Source organism: Bos javanicus, chromosome 10 (assembly GCF_032452875.1).
Source record: "Bos javanicus breed banteng chromosome 10, ARS-OSU_banteng_1.0, whole genome shotgun sequence".
Taxonomy (NCBI): Eukaryota; Metazoa; Chordata; class Mammalia; order Artiodactyla; family Bovidae; genus Bos; species Bos javanicus.
This window is the reverse complement of record NC_083877.1, coordinates 85,260,328-85,283,937: the sequence shown is the minus strand read 5'-3', so window position 1 is coordinate 85,283,937 and position 23,610 is coordinate 85,260,328. Positions and strand designations below refer to the sequence as shown.

Here is a 23,610-nt window from a genome sequence, read left to right as displayed (position 1 = left end):
AGCCTGTGGATGCCAGAGTTGATGGTGGAGTTCTGAACTGCACCATCTGCAGCTGCTGTGTTCCTCCACTGTATGCTCTGGTTCTGCCTTTCGCCCATTCTCCTTCCCAGACTTGAGTGAGCCTGTGGCTGGCAGGAGGGCACAGAGTTCCACAGGAGTGGTGCTGAGAACTCTCCTCATCTCCTTTCTCTGGCATGAATTGGTGTGTTGCTAAAAAAAATATTGCCTTTGCAATTCAGCTTTGTATTCTTCTATGGAGAGAAGTGAACAGCTGTGGTAATGAACTTCCAAAGGCCTCCAAAGAAGTTTAAGAAACAGATTATACACCCTCTTGCTGGTGAGGGAGAGGGAGGAACCCCTCTAATCCAAGGGTCTAATTCAGAAGCAGTGAAGATCTCCAGTGTTCTCTCTTGAGTCCAGTGTGTGCTTAGTCACTCAGTTGTGTCAAATTCTTTGCAACCCCCTGGACTGTAGCCCACCAGGCTCCTCTGTCCATGAGGATTCTCCAGGCAAGAATACTGGAGTGGGTTGCCATGCCCTTCTCCAGGGGAATCTTCCCAACCCAGGGATCAAACCCAGGTCTCCCTCATTGCAGGTGGACTCTTTACCATCTAGCCACCAGGGAAACCCAAGAATACTGGAGTGGGTATCCTATCCCTTCTCCAGGGGATCTTCCCAACCCAGGAATCGAACTGGGATCTCCTGCATTGCAGGCAGATTCTTTACCAACTGAGCTACCAGGGAAGCCATCTTGAGTCCAGAGTTATGCTTATACCCAGGAATGAATCCTGCTTTGGAGCCATGTCCATGGGAACAGGATTTGGGTGATGAGCGGCCCAAAGACCTGCTTGTCACTGCACTCTGCCAGCTTGTCTCCCCACTACCACTCCACCCCAACCCAGGGTTTTCTGAGTCTCAGCCATGTAGCCTTGAACATGAGTTTCACTGGGACAGGGATGAGGGTGGGGATTGCCTTCCTCCTTATGGGGAACATCTCTTCCAATATGTGGTCTATTGATGTAGTCAGCAGAGCAGATCTCCCCACACTTAGTGCTGAATTATATTTCTTAGGGAACATTGTAAGCAAATCAACCCCTTGTAAAAGAACTAAGAGTCTGTGCATGAAAGAGCTTATGAAGGAAAAGTCCTCAGATGGAAAGAGATTAGCAGCCGGAGCTAATTCCAACAGAAATGGAGCCCATCATGTTATTCTGTTCGGGGAATGTCAGAGAGGTGGGAGCAGAACAGGACATGAAGACATCTCTTCCAAGGTTTTCACCCAGTGCCTACTCTATCCCTTATCTGTGGGCATTGTTCTGGACCCAGCTAGGTTACCTGCTGCTTCCTCCAGGAAGGCTTCCAGCACTGCTCTGCCCCACTGAGATCTCCTGTTCCAAGCCTGGACCTTTCCCTTTTCCACTTAGACAATCAAGATAAGATGAGATTTGGGAGTGAGGGGGTTTAGAAAGTTTGCTCAGAACTAAAAAAAGAATAAAACTGAAACAGTGTAAAATCTTAGAAACTGAGGGATTTATAACACTCAGTAGCATTACCCAGGGTAAGCAGACTTTTCTTACCTCCCCACCATTGCCTTCTTGCAGGTAACATCAGCTTCCTAGAAGTAGGAGACCCCAACATTATCCTTGATGCCCTACCCTCTTCCCCACAATAAATCTCTCCACTCTGTTCTCCCCCAGAAGTGTCTCAAACCCATCCCCTGCTCCCTCTTCTGCTGAATCTGCCTTATTCATGTTCCCACCATTTCTTTCTTGGATTCTGCTATAGCTTCTTCATCTGTCCTCCAGCCTCATCTCTTCACTCCAGCCTTTCTACCCAGAATGTTCTCCTCTCCTGGCCTGCTTGATGGATGTCTTATCCTTCAGTAAAACTCAACTCAAATGTCACCACGTCCAGGAAACCTCCTGGGACTTTCCCAGATAGAGTTAGCTAATCATTTCCTCCTCTGTTCAATTTTTTTTTAACATTATTTATTTTATTTGGCTGCGTCCAGTCTTAGTCGGGCTTAGTTGCTCCATGGCATTTGGGATCTTAGTCCCTGACCAGAAATTGAACCCAGGTTCTTAACCACTGGACCACCAAAGGGAAATCCATTTCTCTGTGAACTTTTCACTTACCCTATGATAGTATTTCTCTTGATGTATTAGAATTGCTGGTTATCATGTCCAGGCACCCCACCACTCTTTTAAAAAATATTTATTTACTTACTTATTTGGCTGAACTGGGTCTTAGTTGCAGCATGCAGAATCTTTAGTTGCGGCAGGTAGAATCTAGTTCCCTGAGCAGAGATCGAACCCAGGCCCCCTGCATTGGGAGCGTGGAGTCTTAGCCCCCAGACAGCTAGGAAAGTCCCACCACCGTCCTTATATGGCAGCTCTTTCAAGGACCCAGACTATGACTTATACTTTGTACTTTCAGGGTCTAGCCGGGGAGCTGACTTTCATTACGTAGGCGGAAAGGCTCAGTGGAGAAAGGAAGGGAGAAAGAAAGGAAGGGAATGGCAAATGGAGTGGAAACTCTGCACAGTTGTAGATTTTTCAGTTCCTGAGCTGCCTCCCATGTCTTGAGAAGGATAAAGGTAATTTCCTTAAAATAAACTTGTACTGTTGCACTGGCCCACCATTCTCTATCACGAGACTCACATGGTGCTGAATGCCTTTATGGTTTCCTCAAAGCTGCTGAAGAGGCTTGCAATCCTAAAGAAGTAAAGGCCCAGGGAGATGAGGCAACTGCCTAAGGTCCCACAGCCAATTCACGACAAAGAGCAGACTAGAACTCAGGTCTCGTGGTGGACCAGAGACCAGGACCCTTGACACAACACCAGCGGCCTCACTTCAAGTTTTCCCTCCAGGCAACAGCATATAATTATCAACATTAGTATTTAGAATTTATATGCGGCTTTTGCTTCACTGGCTTTTTTATTATCCATTTGATTAGCAATTCCGTATGCGGCCCAGACATGGAGCAAAGCCAGAATAGAGAGCGGGGGAGACAGAGGAAGGAAAGGCCAAGTAGGGAGCCATGAGTCCCTGTGAAGGGGAAGCCAGAGGGGAGTTAAAGAGCAAGAGGGCACTGAGACTCAAGGACAGTGTCTTGTGTGAGGGTAGGGGTGGAGGGTGTCTGTGCAGATACTATATGGCCCTCAGGATGAGTGGTCCAAGAGCCTTCCTAGTCTTGGGACTTCCACACGGATGGGGCAAGGGCAAGAAAAGCAAGAATATATTTAACACCCAACAGGTTAAACACCAATCAATACTAGCTGGAAGACAGAGGAAGACCACGAGCTTAGGGAGTTCCCTGCCCAGTCCTGAAGAGCAGCAGACCCAAACTCCATGATGGGGGCTCTTGGCTCCTGCAGAGGATGCTAGGAGTTCAATAGAACTGGTGTAGATATTCCATGTTATGTGGGAGTGAGGGCGTCCTGGAGACCACCGTTCGGTGCACTGTGAATTCTTGGATGGGGGAGGGAAAACTCCTGCTGCCAGAGGCTGGTTCTCAGTGACTCCTGCCAGCCCCAGCCCCAGCTTCAGCTTGCTCTGAGGTTTGTTTATTTATTTAGTTTGTCTGCATCAGGTCTTAGTTGGGGTGCACAGGCTCAGCTGTTATGGTACATGGGCTCCAGTACTTGGGGGTGTGTGGGCTTAGCTGCTCCACAATGTGTCGGATCTTTAGTTCCCTGACCAGGGATCAAACCCTCGTGCCCTGCTTTGCAAGGTGGATACTTAACCAATGGACCACCAGAGAAGTCCCTCTGAGGTTTACTTTGCAGACCTCTATTTACCTTCAGAAAATGAGAATCCTCTCCTCTCCCAACCTCCTGGTACTACAGTGAGACTCAAGACCTTGTAAAAAACAGCCTCGTCCACTCATAACACTCAAGATGAGGATACCCTCATGCTTGAAAAAAGGAAATTGGTGGGGGTGGGACTGATAAAGAACAGCACAGTCAGGGAGACAAAGCAGCCAGAAACCCTGGCTGGTATCTGAGGACATCAGGGACCCTTCTGGGAGAGCTGAAGGGAACACTCACCCACTGAGGGCCTATTTGGGGCCAACGTGTCACATATGCCATCTCACTTTGTCCTCATATGACCCCACAAGGTGATTCAGCTTCCCCCATTTCGCTAAGGAGAAACTCAAGGCTTTGAGAGGTTAATTAACTACTCAAAGTTATATAGTTAACAGGAGAGACACTAGGGCCAAATCTTAGGCCCACAGTCTTTACAGCCTGTACACTTCCCGCACAGCACTGCGATCTCTAAATCAGGAGATTTAATCTCTATGAGCCTGGTGTCTTCATGTACAAAATAGGAAAGAAAGGGAAAAAAAAAAAAATACTGCCTCATAGAGTTAAGAAAATTAAATGAGATGATATTGGTTAAAAAATGTTAAGACTCAGCATGGTGTCTGGTATACAGTAGGTGCCCTATGAGTGGCTTTTGTTTGCTTGTTTTTCTTTTGGGGGGTGGGGGGTGCAGAACAATATTAAAACTCAGGGCTCAAAAATGGGAGCACCGCCCATAGTTCCTGGGGAAATGCGGGAGTAGGTTTGAGGCAAAGATCTAGGGAAAGGGGGCTCAGCTCCAGGAACCAGAGAAGCCAGTTCCAGCGGCGCGCCCCTCGCGCGGCCGCCTCCTCTGGGCTCCCCCCGACTTCCCGCCCCTCCCCGCCCCGCCCCGCCCCGGAGCGGGTCCGGAGTGCCTGGTGGGCTGATTCCGGAGCGTAGAAGGGAGCACGGAGGCGAGAGGGAGGCGGCGGCGGCGGCGGGAGGCGGGGAGGCGGGGGACCCTGCTCGCTGCTCTCCCAAGTCGGCGCGGAGCCGCCTTGGGCCGGGCTGAGTGAGGGCTGCGCGGTGGCGGCGGGGCCGGGTCAGGATGCGGGGCTCCCGGGACCGAGCCGGGCTGGGCGTGCGGCGGCGGCGGCGGCGGGCGGCGGGCGGGAGCTGTCCGCGGTGCTGAAGCGGCGGCGGCGGCGGCGGAGGCGGCGGGGACCCGGGGCCGGGAGCAGAGGCGCCCTTCTGGGAGCTTCGCCGAAGCCGTGAGGCGAGGGCGCCAGTCGAGCCCCGGTTCATGCCCGGCGGGCCCCCCAAGCCCCGCGGAGGAGGTGGGACTGCCCTCGGCGGGACAGGTAAGGAGCCGTCTGGGGGCGTAGCGGGAGCGCAGAGCTAGGCGCCTGGCTGGGATTGAGCTGGGGAGGGCAGTGGGACCCCTCTCAGCGACGGGGGCTCTGACTTCCTTCCAGCCCGAGATCGCGCCAAGTCCATCCCTCCCCCTCCCCCTCCCCCTACAGGCTGGAGATGCTGGCAGGGGCCTGGGGGACTAGGGCCCACACAGGCACCCGGGTACCCTGACCCTACACCGGCCAGGCCTTGACCCCGACCTCAGGCAGCTCTGAGACATCCTGCTCACAAGGAACTGAAGAGAGTCTCTAGGACTCCTGATACCCCAGTCCCCGCGACACTAGGGAAACCTGAGCCGCTTCACTAAGCGCCCCTCTCCTCCTCCAAGCCTGCTCATCAGGGTGACTGGGGTGGGCTGTGGTCCCCCTGCCTCAAGATTTCTTTCCCCAGGAAATGGCCCTTGGGCCAACAGATAGGCCAGGCCCTTTTCTCCAGAGAAGGAGGCAAGTACCAGAATATACCTCAATATTTTTCCTGTGGCCCTCTTGACTCTCATGGAAGAAGGCTGGTTTTGCAATGCACTGATTGGTGCATGAAGGCAGAGGTGGGGAACCTGAGTCCCATTTTCCCTTAGGTGACTATATACTGGGGACCCTAGACAGAGCCTCTATTTGGAGTCCTCCTTCCTTCTGGCAAGAGTGTGCTGAATGAGCTCATTCAGGCCTGCAAAGTGCTTCCAGTTCTTCAGAACATAGTTCTCTGAGTGGCAGAACATGGTGATCAAAATGAAACTGCGTAGAGGAAGACTGGCCCATCACTGTGGCTGACCACTGCTTTATCCCGATGCTCTCAACCCAGCATAACTTCTCCCCTGCCAGTCACAGAGAGAGCACTAGACTAGGAGTTCCTAACCGGGCACTGGCATTAACTGGCTTTAGGCCAGTTACCTGACCTTTCTGAACCTCAGTTTCCTCATGTGTCAAGTGAGGATAAAGTAGCTGCTCTGTTCACCTCAAGGAACTGCTGTAGGAATCAGTGAAACAGCATCTGAGATTAAAGGCTTGTCAACTGTATGCCACCAGACAAGTGTGCGTGCCCATCCCCATCCAGCAGTCAGGCCAGCTGGCAGTGACCTGATCCTTGTCACTTTTATCCCCATTCTCTCCCAGCCCAACCTCGGCTCTTTTCGTCCTTGGCCTTCTGGGGCCTCAGAGTCAGGGAAGCACAACTTATAAATCTTGAGAAGCCCAGAGGGTTCCCTCCCCTTCTCCTCTTCTGTCATCACCTATAGAAGACAATATAGGGTGAGAGTCTGACTCAGTTTGTTTTCTTTTTTTTCCCCCAAGAATCACAGATCTAGGGAAACAGCTCCTTGAAGGCAAGAATTGTGTTGTTTTCATCTCTTCGCTTTCCTCCACACCTCCCCTCCCCCATAGCACCTGGAAGATAGTAAGGACTCAGTAATTGGGTGTAAAATAAAAGAATGAAGTTTTATAAAAGCATTTGACTAGAAGTCAGGAGCCCTGTGTTCTGGTCTCAGATCTACCACTGACTCAGGCATCTCCTCTCCCCTCTGTGGGCTTCAGTTTTCTCAACTGTCAAAGAAGAGGGTTGAGGGAGATGAGTTTTAAGATTCTAAGCCCTAATATTCTGTGCGGCTCTCTGAGGTCTGTCCCAAGCCCTCAAATCCCTCAGTTCTCCTTGAACATGGAAGACCAACTTCATTAACCTGGTTTGGAGAGTAAGTTATGTTCTCTCAGTAAAGAATAAGATTTTATTAATGGAGTAGAGGGAAGCAAAGGAACTAAAAAAGGCCATTTGTATTTTCAGTGTTTTCTTAAGATTTCCCTCTCTTCCTTATTTCCCTGAGAATGCCATGAGAGTGTACAGAGTTGCTGAGCTGGGGAGGAGGTCCCTGCCTCCAAGCCCAGAGGCCAGGAAAGCACTCCCCACTGCTCAACCCAGAACACCCCTGTGTGTAGCCAAGGGCCAGGGACCTAGTCCTAGGCCATTTTCTCCTAGGGACCTTTCCTGACTGGGATCCCCCTCCTAAGACTAGAGGAGGGGACAGTCAGGAAAGCTCCATCCCTGGGGAGAGTTTTTTAATTTGAAAACAAAATGAGCTTCTCTGACAATAATTTTCCTCAACTGCGGCAGGCCCAGTGATGTTCAGAAAAACCTTAGCTAATTGGCAATTGAGTAGAGCTGAGTAAGCCATGCCAGTGACCTCCCAGACTTACCCTGCAAGCGCCCCGCCAGGGTGGGGGAATCAACCCCTCCCCCATGTCAGCACTTTCTGGCTCCCAGCTGTTGGTGCAGCACTGGCAAGAATCAGCTCTCCAGAGTTAATGGGCAGTCACTAACCCTCACAACAAAGTGATGGCAACAGTGGCGGTAGAAAGCACAGAAAGGGGCTTTATTTTCTGTGTGACTGGTCTCTGGGGGTACTGGCTTGCTGCTGGGGCTAGAACAATGCACTGCCCCGCTTCTACAGCTGTCTGAGTAGACTTTCCAGATTTGGAGGTGTCAGGGTGCAGGGCACCTCTGGTCACCCAGGCAGACACATCTGGCTCCTCTCCCAACCAGGGAAAGCTGCCCACTGACTACTTCTTATCTTCCCCTCCAGCCCCCCTTCCATCTGAGGCTCCCATTCTGACCCCCTTCACAAGGCCTCAAAGGGAAAAAAGAGTCGACCCTGGCACATGACTGGCTAATCTCAGTTATTTGGGGCTGGGAGTAGAGGGATGGGTGGCAGGGAGATCTGAGGAAGAGGAGATCAATGTGACGTGGTCATTAAATAATAATGTGTGTTGTGTGTGTATGAGAATGTGTGTGTGTGAAGCAACAGATTGAAACTGAAATATCCACATGCAGGCCCCTTCCCCTGGTGGCATACACAAGATGACAGAGGCAGAGAATATCTGAGAAATCTGTACATTATTAATTACTTTCAAGTTCAAAAGGCCAACTCATCTGTGCATCCTAGAGGGACCTCCAGCCTTAAAGTACACCACTCCAGAGAGGAAAAGGCAGAAGGAATAGGCTTCACTTTGGGGAGAATAAATATCCCAGATCTTTAAATCTTTGGTATTTTATAAGCCCCTTCCCTTCTCAGGGGCTGGGTGGACAGCCTGCCTGGAGCAAGGCCCCCTCTGCTGCAAGCCAGGGGACACAAAAGACTGATCTCATCTCTGCTCTCTGTAACCAGGTCCTCTCTTGCCTCTGCTTTTATTCTCTCTTCCTCTTCCCAGTAGCTCCTCTGCCCAACTCCCAGCCTCAACCCTTGCCCCAAGCAAACCAAGCAAAGAGTGAGAGCCCAGTGCTCTTCCTCTCCATCAGATGTGTTATCTTTCACTGTTAGATGCTCTGTTTGCTTCTAAGTGTTCGGGAATGAGCTGCTTCAGTGGAGAGAGAGATTGTTTGAGCAAGAATAAAGATTTGATTTCCACCTGAAAACAGACTAATTTGTGTAATGGTATCACCATTCCTATCCTCCCAGCAATTTTCACCTTTGTCAGCCACAAACGCACCCCTAAGGCAAGCAGATTTTGCTCTGGAAGAGGCCAGTCCAGCCTCTGGGAGTCCAGGGTGGCAGTGGATAAAACAGAAGGTGAACTGAAGTTCCCAAGAAAAGAGCAACTGAGATGCCTCTTGTGGGAGCTGAGAAGTATTCCAGCTGTTTATCTTTCCTGGTTTCCCCCTCAGCCCTCTTCTCCTCATTCTCCATAGGTCCTTCTTCATTCTCAAATCTCTCTCCAGACCTGACCACCGCCCAGGGCTTCATCTCCATACATCAATTGCCAGGTGGGGTTTCTCTCCTTGTATCCCAAAGGCACTTTAAAACCAAACTCATCTGCTTCTCTTTCTCACTCTTTCCATCTGTGTGTGTGTGTGTTTCATTTTTTCAGCTTGATACTTGGTGACCCATTTCAATCTAAATATTCTTTTTTTTTTCAGTTCATGAATCATGTTCTGCTTTTGCTTCTTTAATTATTATTGTTTTCCCTCCAGTCTCTTTGTTTTGTCTTTCTGACATTCCTGTTGGATGGATGTTTGATCTCCTGGGACTCTCCTCCGTTTCTCTTAACTTGCATATCTTCCATCTTTTTGTCTTTTTGCTCTGTGTCTTGGGAAATTCCATTAACTTCTTCTTTTACATTAAAAAGTTAATCTTTAACTGTGTCCATTCTATTATCCAGAATCTCAATTGAATTTTTAAAAATGTAGACAATTATTTTCAATCTTTAAAATACTTTGTTGTTCTTTGACTACTCCTTTTTCATAGCAGCCTATTCTTGTTTTATGAATGCAACATCCTCTCACATCTCTCTGAAGGTATGCATTGAAAAAAAATTTTATATATATTGTCTATAACTTGAATGATTTGGAATTCTTGTTGGGTCAGTTTTATATTTGTTTATTTAATCTTTCTCTTTTATTGTCACATAGCTATTTTTCTTTATCTTTTGTTGTTCATTCAGACTCATGAATAAAAAAGATATTGACTAATATAGGCAGCTGGCATGTATTTCCTCTGAAGTTGGATAAGTTTGTTTCCCTAACAGGCCTCTCCTTTGAATGTTTATTGTTCTTACCACTGGTGTTCGGGACTGTGACTGTCTCTGTACTCATTTCTTCACCAAGGAATCTCATCTGCTTTTTATCTCCCAGAAATTCCTCTGAGTTTCTGGTCCACTGATAATCTTTTCTGTTTTCCAGTTTTGTTGTGATTTCATTATTTTGAAAATATATCCTGTCATCTTAATGGAACCTTAAGAGGGAGAAGATGTGGACATTTACGCTCAGGCTGCCTTCTCAAACCAGCAGCTTCCCCCTAGATTTTGCCTAAGTTTGTGGCATCACCTTCTACTTAGTTAAACAAACCAGACACCTGGAAGTCATTCTTGCTCCTCTCTCTTCCTCACTTATGGTTGGTCTCAAAATCTTATTCATTTAGCCTCCTAACTACCCCTCAGGTATTACTCTTCATCTCCATCCATTTCACCATCAGGTTCAGGTCCTCATCCCCTCCTGCCTGCATTGTACAGTAGCCTCTTAATAGACTCCAAGCTTCTGTTTTCACACTCCTCAAATCCTTTGTATCCACTGCTGCCACCCAGAGTTGTTGTTGTTGTTCAGTCGCTAGGTTATGTCCAACTCTTTGCAACCCCAAGGACTGTAGCATGCCAGGCTTCCCTGTCCTTCACTATCTCCCAGAGTTTGCTCAAACTCATGTCCATTGAGTCAGTGATGCCATCCAACCATCTTATCCTCTGTCACCCTCTTCTCCTACTGCCTTCAGTGTTTCCCATTATCAGAGTCTTTTCCAAGGAGTTGGTTCTTTTCATCAGGTGGTCAAAGTATTGGAGCTTCAGCTTCAGCATCAGGCTGTCCAGTGAATAGTCAGTGTTGATTTCCTTTGGATTGACTGGTTTGATCTCCTTGCAGTCCAAGGGACTCTCAAGAGTCTTCTCCAGCACAGCAGTTTGAAAGTATCAATTCTGCAGTGCTCAGCCTTCTTTATGGTCCAGCTCTCACATCCATACATGACTACTGGAACGAACCATAGCTAAAACACAGGCATGACTGTATCTCTTCCTTGCAACAACCATCATTGGCTCCCCACTGCCCAGAGTAAAAAACTTCTCTGCAAGGAATTGGAGGCCTCCCCACCTCCCGTGCCTGATTCCATCAATATCAAGCCACCGGCTTCCCCTCTAGACCACTGTCCCATGCCTCTGTGCTGTTTCCTCTGCTGGAAATACTCATTTCTCATTGTCTCACCTAATGACTCATCTTTTTCCTTCAAGACTCAGTTCAGATGTCACCTGCTGTGCAAACCGTTTCCTAGTTTCATCACGTCCACTCCTTCCTCGGGATAGGAGTCCCATATCAGTGTACCCACAACTCCCCATGTCCTGCTAGCACAACTTACTCCATGGTACTGAAGCCTTGTATTTGCTAGTCTGTCTTCTCCCCTCCTCCTCAAAGCAGGTACCACTTCTGGTTGATTTTTGCATTCCAAAAACTGGTCTGAACTGCTTAAGAAGTGTTGGTTGTACAAAATTAAATATGCCCCAGCCAGATGTGCTCCATCCATCCCAGGTCCTGGAAAGAGTTTCTTAAGGAGGAGACTCAGCCCACCTAGCTCACTCATCCACTAATTCATTCATTCATTCATTCATGAGACCAACTGTTTATGGAGTGCCTATTATATGCCAGGCCAGGGGCTGCAAGTATGAGGAAGCAGACAGAATCCTCACCCTCCTGAAGCTCACGAGATCTGGTGAGGGAGAGAGACACTAATCAAGGAATCACACATATGTAAATAGAGACTGGGATAAGCTCTTGGAAAGAAAGAGCTGGAGCCTGGAAAGCAGATAACCAGCAACCTAAATCTAGGCTGAGTATGGAGGGATGATCTCCCTAAGGAGGTGACTTTTGAACTGAGAGCTGAAGTATTCTGATATGGGTGGAGACAGTTTCTGAGCAGCATAGCCGTGACGTAAAGGAGAGGGGAAGGACAGGAGCTGAAGGAGGGGAGGTGGCGTGGAAGATAAATGTTCCTCCCCTCTGTTTCTGCCTGACTACCTCAAAGCTTAGCGGCTAAAACAAGAGACATCTTATTTTATCTCATGACATTGAGGGTCAGAAATTCACCCAGGCTTGAGCTGTGTGATTATTCCATTCCATGTGGCATGAGCAGAGGTCACCCAGTGGTTCTCAGCGGACAGATGGGCTGGCTTGAAGAGTCCAAGATGGCTTCACTCACATGCCTGGCATACTGGGATGACCAGAAGGCTGGGTTCAGCAGGCTCCGCTGACCAAAGCGTCATACACACAGCCTTTCCAGCCTGACAGCTTCAGGGTAATTCAGAGCAGCTCAGGGTCCCAAGGGTGAGTATTCCAGCGAGCAAGGTGAAAGATGCATGACCTTCTGTAACCTGGCCTCTGAAGTCTCAGAGCATCACCTTAGCTGTGCTGTGTGGTAAAAGCAGTCACAGACCTACTCAGATTAGAAAGGAGGGACATAGACCCCTACTTCTCGATGGGAGGAATGTCAAAGGGTTGACAGCCAGGTTGTGCAGTCATCATGATTTCTTTTTTAAGCCAGGGAATGACAATATGTTTAAGTGCCATTGGGGAAGATCAAGAGTTAGGAGCATTTGAAGACAGAGGAGAAAGAAAGCATAATCAATTGCGTTAGCTTCCTGAGGGGGAAACTGAAGCAAAGAAAGCTAAATCTCCCATTTTCCCTCAACTCTGCTGCCTCCCACCCGGACCCTGACCCCTGACTCTGTCTCTCTTTGCTGTCAGATGCAACAAGCAGCATCCATGACTCCAAAGCTGGCTTGGTGGCTCTCTTGCTTACAGGCCAGAAATCATCAAATCCAGCCCCAAGTCATCTACTAACAGCTTCTCGAGTCACAGGACTTCACAGTTTACAGAACAGTTTACATATTATCTGCCTGGAAGTTGGTCTAGCACCTATTCTTAAAGACGGCACCTCTCCTCTGGATTGTAATCATTTCTATTTAATCTTCTGCCCTGCTAGGAAGTTCTGGCTTTTATCTTCCAGTTTAGAAACAGTCTTTCTTGTTGCACTGAGAGATAGTGGTCAGAGGTTGAACTTCCTCACTATAGCTCTGCATTTATTTGAATCCAGACCTTAAGGTTATCTCGGCAGCCATCCCTGGGCTGCTAAATCACCCCAAATCTCTTAATCTTTTCCTAAAGCTCCCATTTCCCATTCCCTTCAATAAGGTCTCTGATTTTAACCCATTCAAGACCAAGTCCTTGCCATTCTCACACCCACGCCATTTATCACAACCCTTTACACACAGGTAGGCTCTGAAAGGCCAGGTGTTGGACTCAGTTAAACCTAGGTTCAAATCCAGGGTCTGATACTGTTTAATCTTGGGCAAGTTACTTAACCTTTCTGAACCTCAGTTTCCTCATCTGAAAATGAGAAATAATAATAGCCAATTTCATCAGTTGTTGTACAGGTTTGAGATACAGTGTGTGAAACACGGGGCTCACGTGAGGATGCAGTAAAAAGTAGCTGTTATGATTTTACAGCATTCTGATAAGGACTGGCCCTATCCCATGGACAACAACCCAACTCCTGGTCCCACATCACACTGTCCCATGATCTCTTTTTAGCAGTGTTCACCCTGCTTGTTCTCAGCACAGGAGACCTCCTCTAAGCCCCACCCCCCACAGCTAATCCCAGAGAATTTGATACTGTTCAGGCCTGCAAGAGCTCTCATCAGACGGACTGGGTCAGATGGGGCTCTGCCGCTCTCCTGCTGTGTGATCTCAGAAAACCTGTTTAACCTCTCTGAGTTGCAATCCCCCTCACCCACATTAAGAGGACAGATTACGTGAGATACTGCATTTGAAGCACTTTCCATGGTGTCGAGAGCAAAGCAAGCTCTCAGTAGATGGCCACCAACAGATAGTGGCAAGAAAGCAAAGTGACTCCGGGGTCAGATTTCCAGGGTGTCATGTCCTGTCCACTACTCTCCAGTTGCATGCCTGTGGGCACTTACAAGTTGCTTATGCCTCAGTGTCTTCATCTGTAAAATGGAGACAGTGATGGAGACAATGATTTATAGAGTTTCTCTAAGGATTAAATGAGAGAATACACCACATTTAGAACGGTGCCTAGGACACAGTAAGAATTTAGTTAAGTGTGAGATGTTATTATTTCAACTTTAAACTCTTTGTATTTTTATATTTAAGGTACATTGACTATAAGTAGCATATTGTCAGATTGTGTTGTTTTAAAAATCTAGTCTCTGTCTCTTTTTAAAATCATCTTTGAAGTATAATCTACATAAAATAATAGTCACCAATCTTAAGTGCACAATTCAGTGAATTTTGTGAAACACCTGCAGTCATGTAGCCACTACCACAATCAAGATACAGAACATCACCGCCAAAAATCTTCATGCCCCTTGCAGCCTATCCCCTCCCGACCATGGCCCTTAACCACTGATATGCTTTTTGTCACCATAGTTTTCCCTTCTCTAGAACTTCATATAAATGGAATAATACACTATGGAACTATCTTTGTCTTTTATGGGCAATTTTATTCCATTTATATCCAATATAGTTATATAGTTGGGTGTAAGCCTAACATCTTACTATTTGTTTTCTATTTGTCTAACTGGTTCTATATTCCTTCTGTCTCATTTAGGGTAAATTAAATACCTTTATTATTTCATGTCTGTTATCTCACTAGTTATATATTTTACTCTTCTTTGTGTGATTATCAGAGCAATAGTTCTTAAAGTGGGTCCCTGGGCCAGCAGATTCAACTTACCCAGATTCTTGTTAGAAATGAAAATTCTCAAGCCCCATCCTGGAATCATAAACTCCGAGGGTGGAAGCCAGCCATCTGGGTTTAACAAGTCCTCCTGGTGATGCTGAGACTGGCTAGTTTGAGAACCACTGCCTGAAGACAACTTTTGCTTCTGGCAAACAGCAAGGTTATATGCAGATCACCTTAATCCAGTTAGGAGCAGAGCTGATTCAAAGCAGGTTTCTGTCCTCGGGAGGGCTGATCTGCTCCTGGTTTTCTTCTACTCCCAATGGGTAGCCCTAAAGTGGTCCCAGTTGAAAACTGGACATGCTTACTGGAGCCCTTCCTCCTTAACCATCCCTGAACTCCAGTTTTCCTCCCTACTGGAAGAGGGGGAAAGTATTGCCAAAGGTCAGGCTCACCTGTCCTTAGCCCCTTGACCCCTCAAGCTCTTTCTTCCTTGGTGACTGTTCAGTGCCTTCATAGTTCCCCTGGCTTTCGTAGACAGGTTTGTATAACACAAGTTAGTCTGCAACTGCTGGAAAAGAAGCCCTCTGTCCTGTTGTTATTTCCCCACTAGAATTACAGAGTCAAAGTGAGCATTTAGAACAGTTCAGTTCCTGGCACGTGGCAAAAAACTCAATAAGTATACGTTCTTCTTCTTTCTTCTCCCAGTAGAATCCTAGGGTCATCTTGAGCTGAGCTGTTAAAAATCAACTCCTTCTACCCTTTCCATACATTTCATAGATAAGCAAACTGACGTCACACTGCGTGACTGGGCTCCAGTGCAATCAGACTCCCTTGGGAGGCTGTATTTGGATGGTTTCCTGCCCCTTGTCTGGGAGGTGGCAGTGTGCTCTCCTTCCCCAGATCATCATGGCACACCCAGGAGCCCAGCTCAGTTCTCAGCTCCAAAGGAAAGAAGCCAGGGACCGTGGCTTCACAGACCCATCTCTCCTCCCGTCTCCTGGCCTGGCCCAGACCTCCAGCCACGACCACACGTTGGGAGCAATCTTCTTACATTCAGTATCCCAGACATCTCATGTCTTTCCTCCGGAGCAGAGTATACACATGCACACACACACACAAAAACACACACACACACACACAGAAACATGCTCACCAGCGATTGAGCACGTACGCAGTACCATATACAGTGTGGAAGGACCACAGTCCAGGTGAGACCAGGCAGCTGAAGTGGAGATGCAAATTGCTCTGCGTTGAATGCTAGTCCCTTATTCCAGGAAGAGAGGGAGGCAACCCTAAGCAACAGGCCGAAAGGCCAGGCCAGGCCGAGGCCAGGGAAGACTGGGCTAGAGCCCAGCCACCACTTCCTAGTGGCCAGGACTCGGAGCTGGGTCCCCAGAGTCAGCCCAGTGAACTCCTGTGTGACCCTGACAGGTGACGGAAAGAACAGAGAATCGTGACCCTTAGCCGGACTGTGGGCAGGTGCTGCAGCCTGTGACTTGGTTACTCTTTGAACACGGGTGTGTGTGATTGTGTACGTGTGCTCTGTGCCTCTCTGTGCATATTGGCCAGGGGGCAGGTTTTGATGCTGTGCTCAGCCTCATTCCTTCTCAGAAGGAATGCCCCAGCCTGGGGAGGTTTTAAACTGATTTTAGATAATTTGGCTCAGAAGAAATCCATTAATTTTTTTCTGATTTAAAAGTAATGCATGCTCATCGTAAAAAATGAATGTGGAAAACAGAAAAAAATGTGATGTAAAAAAAAAAAATGAAAAGCACCTGTGCTCCCACCCCTGGAGATAATCACTGTTGACATTTTGGCGGAGTTGAGATCACATGCACATACGGTGTTCTTTTCTCCCTTCTCACTGAATCTGCAGAGAGCATTTTCTCATATTATTCCTTTTTTGCAAACCTGTTTGAAGGCCCTGTACCATTGTTTTCGCACCATAATTTATTTAACTTGTCCCCAGTTGTTGAACATTCAGGTGGCTTCCAGATTGTCCCTATGGTGGAAAACCCAGGCTCATATCCCTTAGTGCATGAAGCACTGATTTCTACTTTAAGACACGACCAGGGCATGTGTTGGGGGGGGCAGGGGGACACTGATCCAGGAAAGGGTGCGTGGCTTGGGTTTCAGAGGCTCAGCTGGGTGTACTTTGACCAAGAAAGGGTGGCTGGCAGGAACTGGGTGATGGGCTGGGACACAGCCACCCCTGCCAGCCCTGGATAAGGGCCCTCACAAACACCCCTCAGAGCTCCAGGGCCTGACTCCTGGTCATAAATATCCCTCCTTTGCCCCTAGGGGATGACAGTGCGGCCTCTTGGTGAGGCAAGCCATAGGGCAGAGGTGAATTTGATGCATTCATCCGCTCTGAAGATGCTAGGGCTGGTGTCCCCAACCCTACTCCCTCAGAAAGGCCCCTGCCCACCTCTGCCCACGTGGATGGAAGCCCAGAGAGTAGGTGAGGTGAGCAGGGGCAGGGGCCAGGTGGAGGAGCAGGGCCAGGATAAGGCAGCCAAGAGGGAGTTGGGAAGCTGGGCAACGACCCCTTAGCTCCATGGCTCATTTGGCAAATAGATGTCTTGCCTTCCCTTTGCCTCCCTGACCCTGCTGGAGGGGCCGTGGTGGGGAAGCAGAGCCCTGTACCCCCTGGGCTCATTTGAGTGTGCTCATCCATTCCTGACTACTGAAAAAGGACAGGGAATGGGGGAATTTCACTTCTGGTGGGCTCCTTGAAGCTATGGAATTATGGTATATTAGTGCCACCATCAACTGTTTAATCCAACTCCTCTGGTTCCAAATGGGGAAACCGTCAGGTCAAAAGCTAATGTGGATCAGGAATGGAAACTCTGTGTATCTAACTCCCAAACCCACAGGCCTGTGGTCACATGTCCTTTAGCTCTACGTCTGTGGCTCACATCTGCTGGTGGAGGGAGGTTGTAACAGGGGCTCAGAAGCTGCCCTGGGGGGTTAGAGAGTCCAGCTCTGCTAGGAATCAGCCCAGAGGAGCCCAGACACGGACGTAACCTTATGAGGCCTCTGCCTTGGACGCCCAGCTCCCCATCAGCAGGAAGGAGCCCCTCCACGTCACTGTAGTCCAAGGGCTCCCCTCCCTGCATGTCTGGCCTCTGGAGAGGAAGGAGGAGAGAGCAGCAGTGACACCTCTGGGCTGATGAGCACCACCCCCCACCCGCAGACAGCAGTGACCTAAGCCCTCTCGCAGATCCCAGAACTCGCCTTAGAAGGGAGGTGAGCCTAAGGAGCACCCCCTAAGACCATACTTGGGGAGAAGCGCCTCCACCAGGAAGAGCTGACCTCTGTGAGCACGTGGCATGGGGCGAGCTCTGAGCTAAACGTGGGCCCACCTAACCCGAGAACAAATCCTCTGTTGATGCAGCATCCCATCTGCCACTGATCCTGACAGTATCTCCTAAGGCCCACTCCCCATTTCGCCATCTGCTCAGTCTCAGTGGTCCTCAGTTTATCAGAAGCCATGGCAAAGCCTCCTATCCATGAGACAGTCAGTCCAAGCCACCCCACACACAGCCACAAGGAAGGCTTCAGGGCCCAAGTCTCATCCTATCAACCCTACCAAGACCCCCGAGGACCCCTCTGACCTCAACAGGGCTGCACCGTCTGGGCCCGCAGTCCGTCTCACACCTTTCTCTGTCCCTGCAGCCACACCAGCCTCATCTCCAGCTCTCAGGCCAACCAGCCTTTATCCACCCGCTGCGTGAAATGTGTCCCCCTCCCCTCGCCTTGTCAACCCATCTTCTTCCTTCAGATCTCAGCTCCAAAGCCTCCCCTTGCACCTCTGTGTCAGTTCTATCTGTCGTACATTCTGACACCCTCTGCTGTACCTCCCCTTCAGGGCAGGCATCTTCTGCACCAGACTGTGAGCTCTGGAAGACCAAGTGGGCATCCTTCTTCCTCTCCCTGCTTCATCCCCAGCATCTGTACAGTGCCTGACCATCACCGATGCTCAGTGACGATGTGGTGAATGAATAAATGAATGACCCAACTCTATGAGGTAAGTTCTGCTGCAGACAAAGAAACGAAGGATCTGAGTTAAGTAGCCAGCTCAAGGTCCCACAGCTGGCCTGTGGTACAGGCAGGGTCCAGGGCAAGTCAGACTGCAGAGTCTGTGCTCTTCACTACTTCTTGTCCTTCATCCAGAATGCCGGCCGCAGTGTCTGTCTTGTTCTCTCCAGCAGGCCCTCTGAGGACGGCTCAACTGGCCACCAAGTCCCAGGGCTCTGGGGCTCCCCTCCCTGGAGCTGCCCCCAGAACCATGGAGAGTCTGAGTGAGCTACAGAACCCACTGCTGCCTCGGAGCCCCACGCACCTCCATGGCCCCTACCCCTACCCCGAGGCTTCTCCCGCCTGGCCGTGCCGGGAGAAGATCTATTCCTACCTCCTGGGAGGTGCTGGCCCTGCGCATGCCCACCAGCTCCTGGACCCCGGGTCCCTGCAGCTGGCCGTGGAGGCCTGGTACAGGCCCAGCTGCCTCCTGGGGAGAGACAAGGTCAAGGAGCCCAGGGCAGGCAGCTGTGAGACCAGCTTCACAGAGGGCAGGGAGCCCCCAGCTGGGCCTACGGAGCGGTCCACGGAACCTGGCCAAGCGGAAGAGGATGTTGCCATCCAGACTGTGTCCTATGGGGTTCAAGAGGAGTTCCAAGGCCAAGAGGGTGACCCGGAGGAAGAAGAGGTAAGGACGTGTGTGTAAATGCAGATTCTCGGGCCCACCTCTGGGTACTGAGATTTTGTAGGCCTGGCTTGGGCCCCAGGAATCTGTATTTTACTAAAGAAAAGACCTTCTGACACAGATGCTATCCACACTTTGAGAAACACTAGTTAGAGCTGACTAATTTTTTTTTTTTTTTTACTATTTATTGCATTAAGGTATCTTTCTATTGAAGCTCATGTACAATATTACATAAGTTTCAGGTGTACAACATAATGATTCACAATTTTTAAAGGTTATGACTATTTGACTTTTTAATAGTGTTTTTTGTTCTTGTTTTTTTTTTTTTCCAGTTCAATCAAGATATAATTGTTTTGTAACATTAAGGTATATAATGCCATGATTTGATTCATGTATGTATCACAAAATGTTTACCACAGTAAGGTTAGTTAACACATCGTTTACCTCACCTAATTACCATTTTGCTGTTGCTATAATGAGAATATTTAAGATCTACTCTCATAGAAACTTTCAAGTATATGCTACTGCTGCTAAGTCACTTCAGTCGTGTCTGACTCTGTGCGACCCCATAGATGGCAGCCCACCAGGCTTCCCCATCCCTGGGATTCTCCAGGCAAGAACACTGGGGTGGGTTGCCATTTCCTTCTCCAATGCATGAAAGTGAAAAGTGAAAGTGAAGTCTCTCAGTCATGTCCGACTCATAGCGACCCCATGGACTGCAGCCTGCCAGGCTCCTCCGTCCATGGGAGTTTCCAGGCAAGAGTACTGGAGTGGGGTGCCATTGCCTTCTCCGTTCAAGTGTATAATACATTATTATTAACTACAGTCACCACGCTGCAGCAGATCCCCAGAACTTATTCCCCTTATAACTGGAAGTTTTTACTCTTTAACCAACTTCTCCTCATTGTTCCTACTCTCCAGCCCCCGGCCACCACCGACCTACTCACTGTTTCTATGAGTTCAGCTTTTCTAGATCCTACATATAAATGAGATCAAATGGTATTTGTCTTGGACTTATTTCACTTAGCATGGAGAAGGAAATGGCAACCCACTCCAGTATTCTTGCCTGAAGAAACCCATGGACAGAGGAGCCTGGCAGGCAACTGTCCACAGGGTCACAAGGGTCAGATGCAACCTAGTGACTAACCCTACTACTACTGCTATTTCACTTAGCATAATTATCAAGACTCATGTTGGCCCAAATGGCAGGATTTCCTTCTCTTTGTGGCTGAATAATATTCCCTTATACATATAGATAAACATTGTCTTTGTCCACTCATCCATCCAGCTATGGACTTCTGGTCTTTGAGGAAAGTTCACCTGGTTCTTGTTGTCTTAATTATATAAGCAATTTAAAGTCAGTGCAAAAAATTATTCAAAGATAGCTATTATTTTAGTGAATGATCTTCCAGTCTTTTTACTTACATTTTTTTCTACCTCACCCCACAAAAGAGTTCTTGCTATACATATTTCTGTAACTGAATTTTCCTCTCTAAGCAACGTATTTGGTCCATGTAATCTAATATTTTCTACCAAGGTGAATTTTAAGGGTCACATGGTATCCCATTGTACATTCTTCTACCACTTATTCACCAATCTCCTGGTCCCTGAGCATTGAGACTTCCTGATCTTTCACAGTTACTATCCTATAATGAACATTCTAGTACATGTATACTTGTGTGTGTATTCTTGCATGTGTATCCTTGTAGTCTTTCCTAGTGATAAATCCCTAAGGGTGGAATCATCGAACCATTGTCAAGGTTTTTGGTAGAGAGTCCGGAGCCCAACCACACTGCCACTAATGACAGATGAGTCTGCCTGGTGCCCCACACCACTGCCGATGGGTGTCCCGGGCCAGGTCACCAGAGCCCACTCATGTTTTTCAGAGTGATGCCACATCGACAGAGAGTGAAAGTGAAGACAACTTCCTTACGCTGCCTCCCAGGGACCACCTGGGTCTCACCATCTTCTCCATGCTCTGCTGCTTCTGGCCCCTGGGCATCGCCGCCTTCTACTTCTCCCAGGGGGTAAGAGCCCATGGGGGCCCAGGGCTTCTGCTCTGGCCACCCCCCCTCCCCAGGGGACCTGGGGTCAGGGCCTGGGGAGCCGGGGCTGTTTTGCTGGGCATGGGAATGTTCCCTTTCACCAGCGCCTCTCTCTCCCTAGACCAGCAAGGCCATCTCCAAGGGGGACTTCCGCCTGGCCAACACCACCTCCCGCCGGGCCCTCTTCCTGGCGACACTCTCCATTGCTGTGGGGGCTGGTCTCTATGTAGCCGTGGTGGTGGCCCTGGCAGCTTATATGTCCCAGAATGGCCACAGCTAGTGGCCAAGAAGGTCTGGCATCCTGACTCCCCTACTCCGCCTGAGGAGGTAGAGATGGGGTACTGGGGGTAGCAGACTCTCTGGGGAGACAACTCACGGGGGTGGCTTGTCAGGAGGCGGCCCCCCAGGCTGCAGCCTGCGGGGCACGAGCTTCACTTCCTCCCACCCACTGCCACCGGCCTAGAGCAGGCCGGGGGCATCACTCAGTCCAGGAGAGGGTAGGGCTGCCCACTTGGCCATCCAGGCAGAGCTGCCTCTGGCTGGGATCGCTCCCCATTCTGCTCATTCCCCAAAGGGTCTCCTGCCCTGTGGCCACCCACTACCCAACTCTGCTAACCTCTCCACAGAGAAGAACAGGTTACAGAGAGATAAAGGGGTGGCTGGGGGGCAGACACACAGGCGTCTCCACCTGGGGTCTCCCTGAACTTCCCAACTCCACTCTCTGGCCTGTGATGCCCAGACCTCAGCCAGCCAAGATGGAAATACACACAAAGGGACCCCTTTGGTCTTTCTGGTTCTAGAGGGTACTTACCTCTTCTGTGGGCTTGTAAGACAGAGTAGATTCCAGGTGGAGAAGGGGCGCCTGGGGTGGGTATACTGAGGGCAGGTTCTTGGAGTGTCTTTATGCAGGAGCGAAAGGCAGATGAGATGACGGAGCCTGGAGGGCCCTGGAATATCGTTGCTCCTGTTCTCTGCCCCCATCCTCCTTTTCTGGATTCCTCCGGGGGCTCTGAGCTGGCACCATGCCAGGCAGAGAGACAGAGAGAGAGAGTGCCATCAGTCCAGCAGCCACTGAGTGCAGGATCCTGGATCCAGCCATGGAGGCATGTAGCAAGGAGACCCTGCGTAGTGAGTGTAGATGAGGGGACACAGGGCTGGCATGGCGGCTGAGCAGCCCAGGAGGGCCTCCTAGAGGAGGTGAGCAAGGTCTAGACGGATACAGAGAATGTATTGAAGGGATACTAAGGGATGACCCTTAGTATTTGTGGGCAGGGCTGTGGCAGGAGCCTCCCATGGGAGTTTTGGAGCTGTTTCGCTTACGCCTAGAACATCCAGCTGGAGCCACACTGAAGGCTCCACCAACTCAAAGAAGAGGAAAGTCAGGCTTGTGCCTCAAGTGCCAGTGATCTTTTTCCACCTCTGAATGCTGGAGGTCAGTGATGGACCCCTGGTCAGCCTTGCAGCTTCTTCACCGGCACCTCTTCTCAGAGCTGCTCTTAACACTCTTAGCCAATAGGGAAATTTCAGAATTCTAGAAACACCCAGACAGGCAGGAGGAGCACATTTGGGAGGGCAGCCCTGCCAGCGTTCAAGCTATGGCTCTCACTGTGCATGGTCTGTGGACCTGGTCATGCCGGGGCCCCATCCAGAGCTCGGAGCTGTGAACCCAACTTGTCCACCATCCTCCGCGAGCCCAGGCATTACCCAGCCCTCCACTCAGTGCATCCCCTGAAGCCTCACAGGCCCAGGATCAGCAGTTTTAATGTCCCGTTACTGTATATACTTACCCTTGTAATAAACGTTTCTGTAACACCTGCTGCCTCTGGGCCTCTTGCTGTCCCCGCCTACCTCCACCTTCGCCTGCGTCCGATCCTTCCCCAAGACCAACCTCCAACCCCCAGTCTACCGCTCCTGGCCCCTTGCAGCATGTTCTCTAGAGGACCTGCCCACATCCGGGCCTTAGGAGAGGGGGTGGGCGCTCTGGCTTGGAGGACTACTCTGCTGGGAGTAGCCTGGATGCCGGGTGATGGTGTGGCGTGCATTTGACTCTGCAAGACAAGGCAACGTCCAGGCTGAAGAAAAATCCATTCTAGACTCGAGAGCCTGGGAGGTCAGTAGGAAGAGACGTGGGCCAGGGTGACTGAGGCTCCCCTGAGCTGCCTGGAGCCATCAGTGGTGGACGCAAGGTATGGGGTCACCAAGGACCCCACTCCCCTGATGCCCTCTCTTGAGTCCCAGTGGGGGCTGCTCAAGCGTGGTATGGGGAGGAAACCATCTCTGTCGGATTCAGGCCCCAACCTCAGCACCAAATCCCCAGTATCCTCTCTGTTCCAGGCCCCCAGGAACCTGCCTGGGCTATCAGAGGGACCAGCCTGGCCTCTAGGTCACTGCATGGAGGGCACTGGCATGCCCATACCCACACATGACTACTTGGAAGACACAGCTC

At 49.7% G+C, this 23,610-nt stretch overlaps 1 protein-coding gene across 4 annotated transcripts in view; it reads left to right on the top strand.

Annotated features, from left to right (window-relative positions):
* Window positions 1-22,976, top strand: part of SYNDIG1L (synapse differentiation inducing 1 like) — a 57,620-nt gene extending 34,644 nt beyond the window's left edge. Inside the window, exons 1-5 of one of the 4 annotated variants that reach the window (XM_061429453.1) lie at window positions 5,023-5,145; window positions 18,286-18,444; window positions 18,626-19,122; window positions 21,006-21,146; window positions 22,437-22,976. In XM_061429453.1, coding sequence (XP_061285437.1) covers window positions 18,706-19,122; window positions 21,006-21,146; window positions 22,437-22,490 — 612 coding nt within the window. In that variant the 5' untranslated portion in view covers window positions 5,023-5,145; window positions 18,286-18,444; window positions 18,626-18,705 and the 3' untranslated portion in view covers window positions 22,491-22,976. Of the gene's footprint in view, window positions 1-5,022; window positions 5,146-18,285; window positions 18,445-18,625; window positions 19,123-21,005; window positions 21,147-21,285 lie in introns of those variants that run through there. The other 3 variants (XM_061429452.1, XM_061429449.1, XM_061429450.1) reach the window with 3 other exon arrangements.
* The last annotated feature ends 634 nt before the right edge of the window (window positions 22,977-23,610 follow it).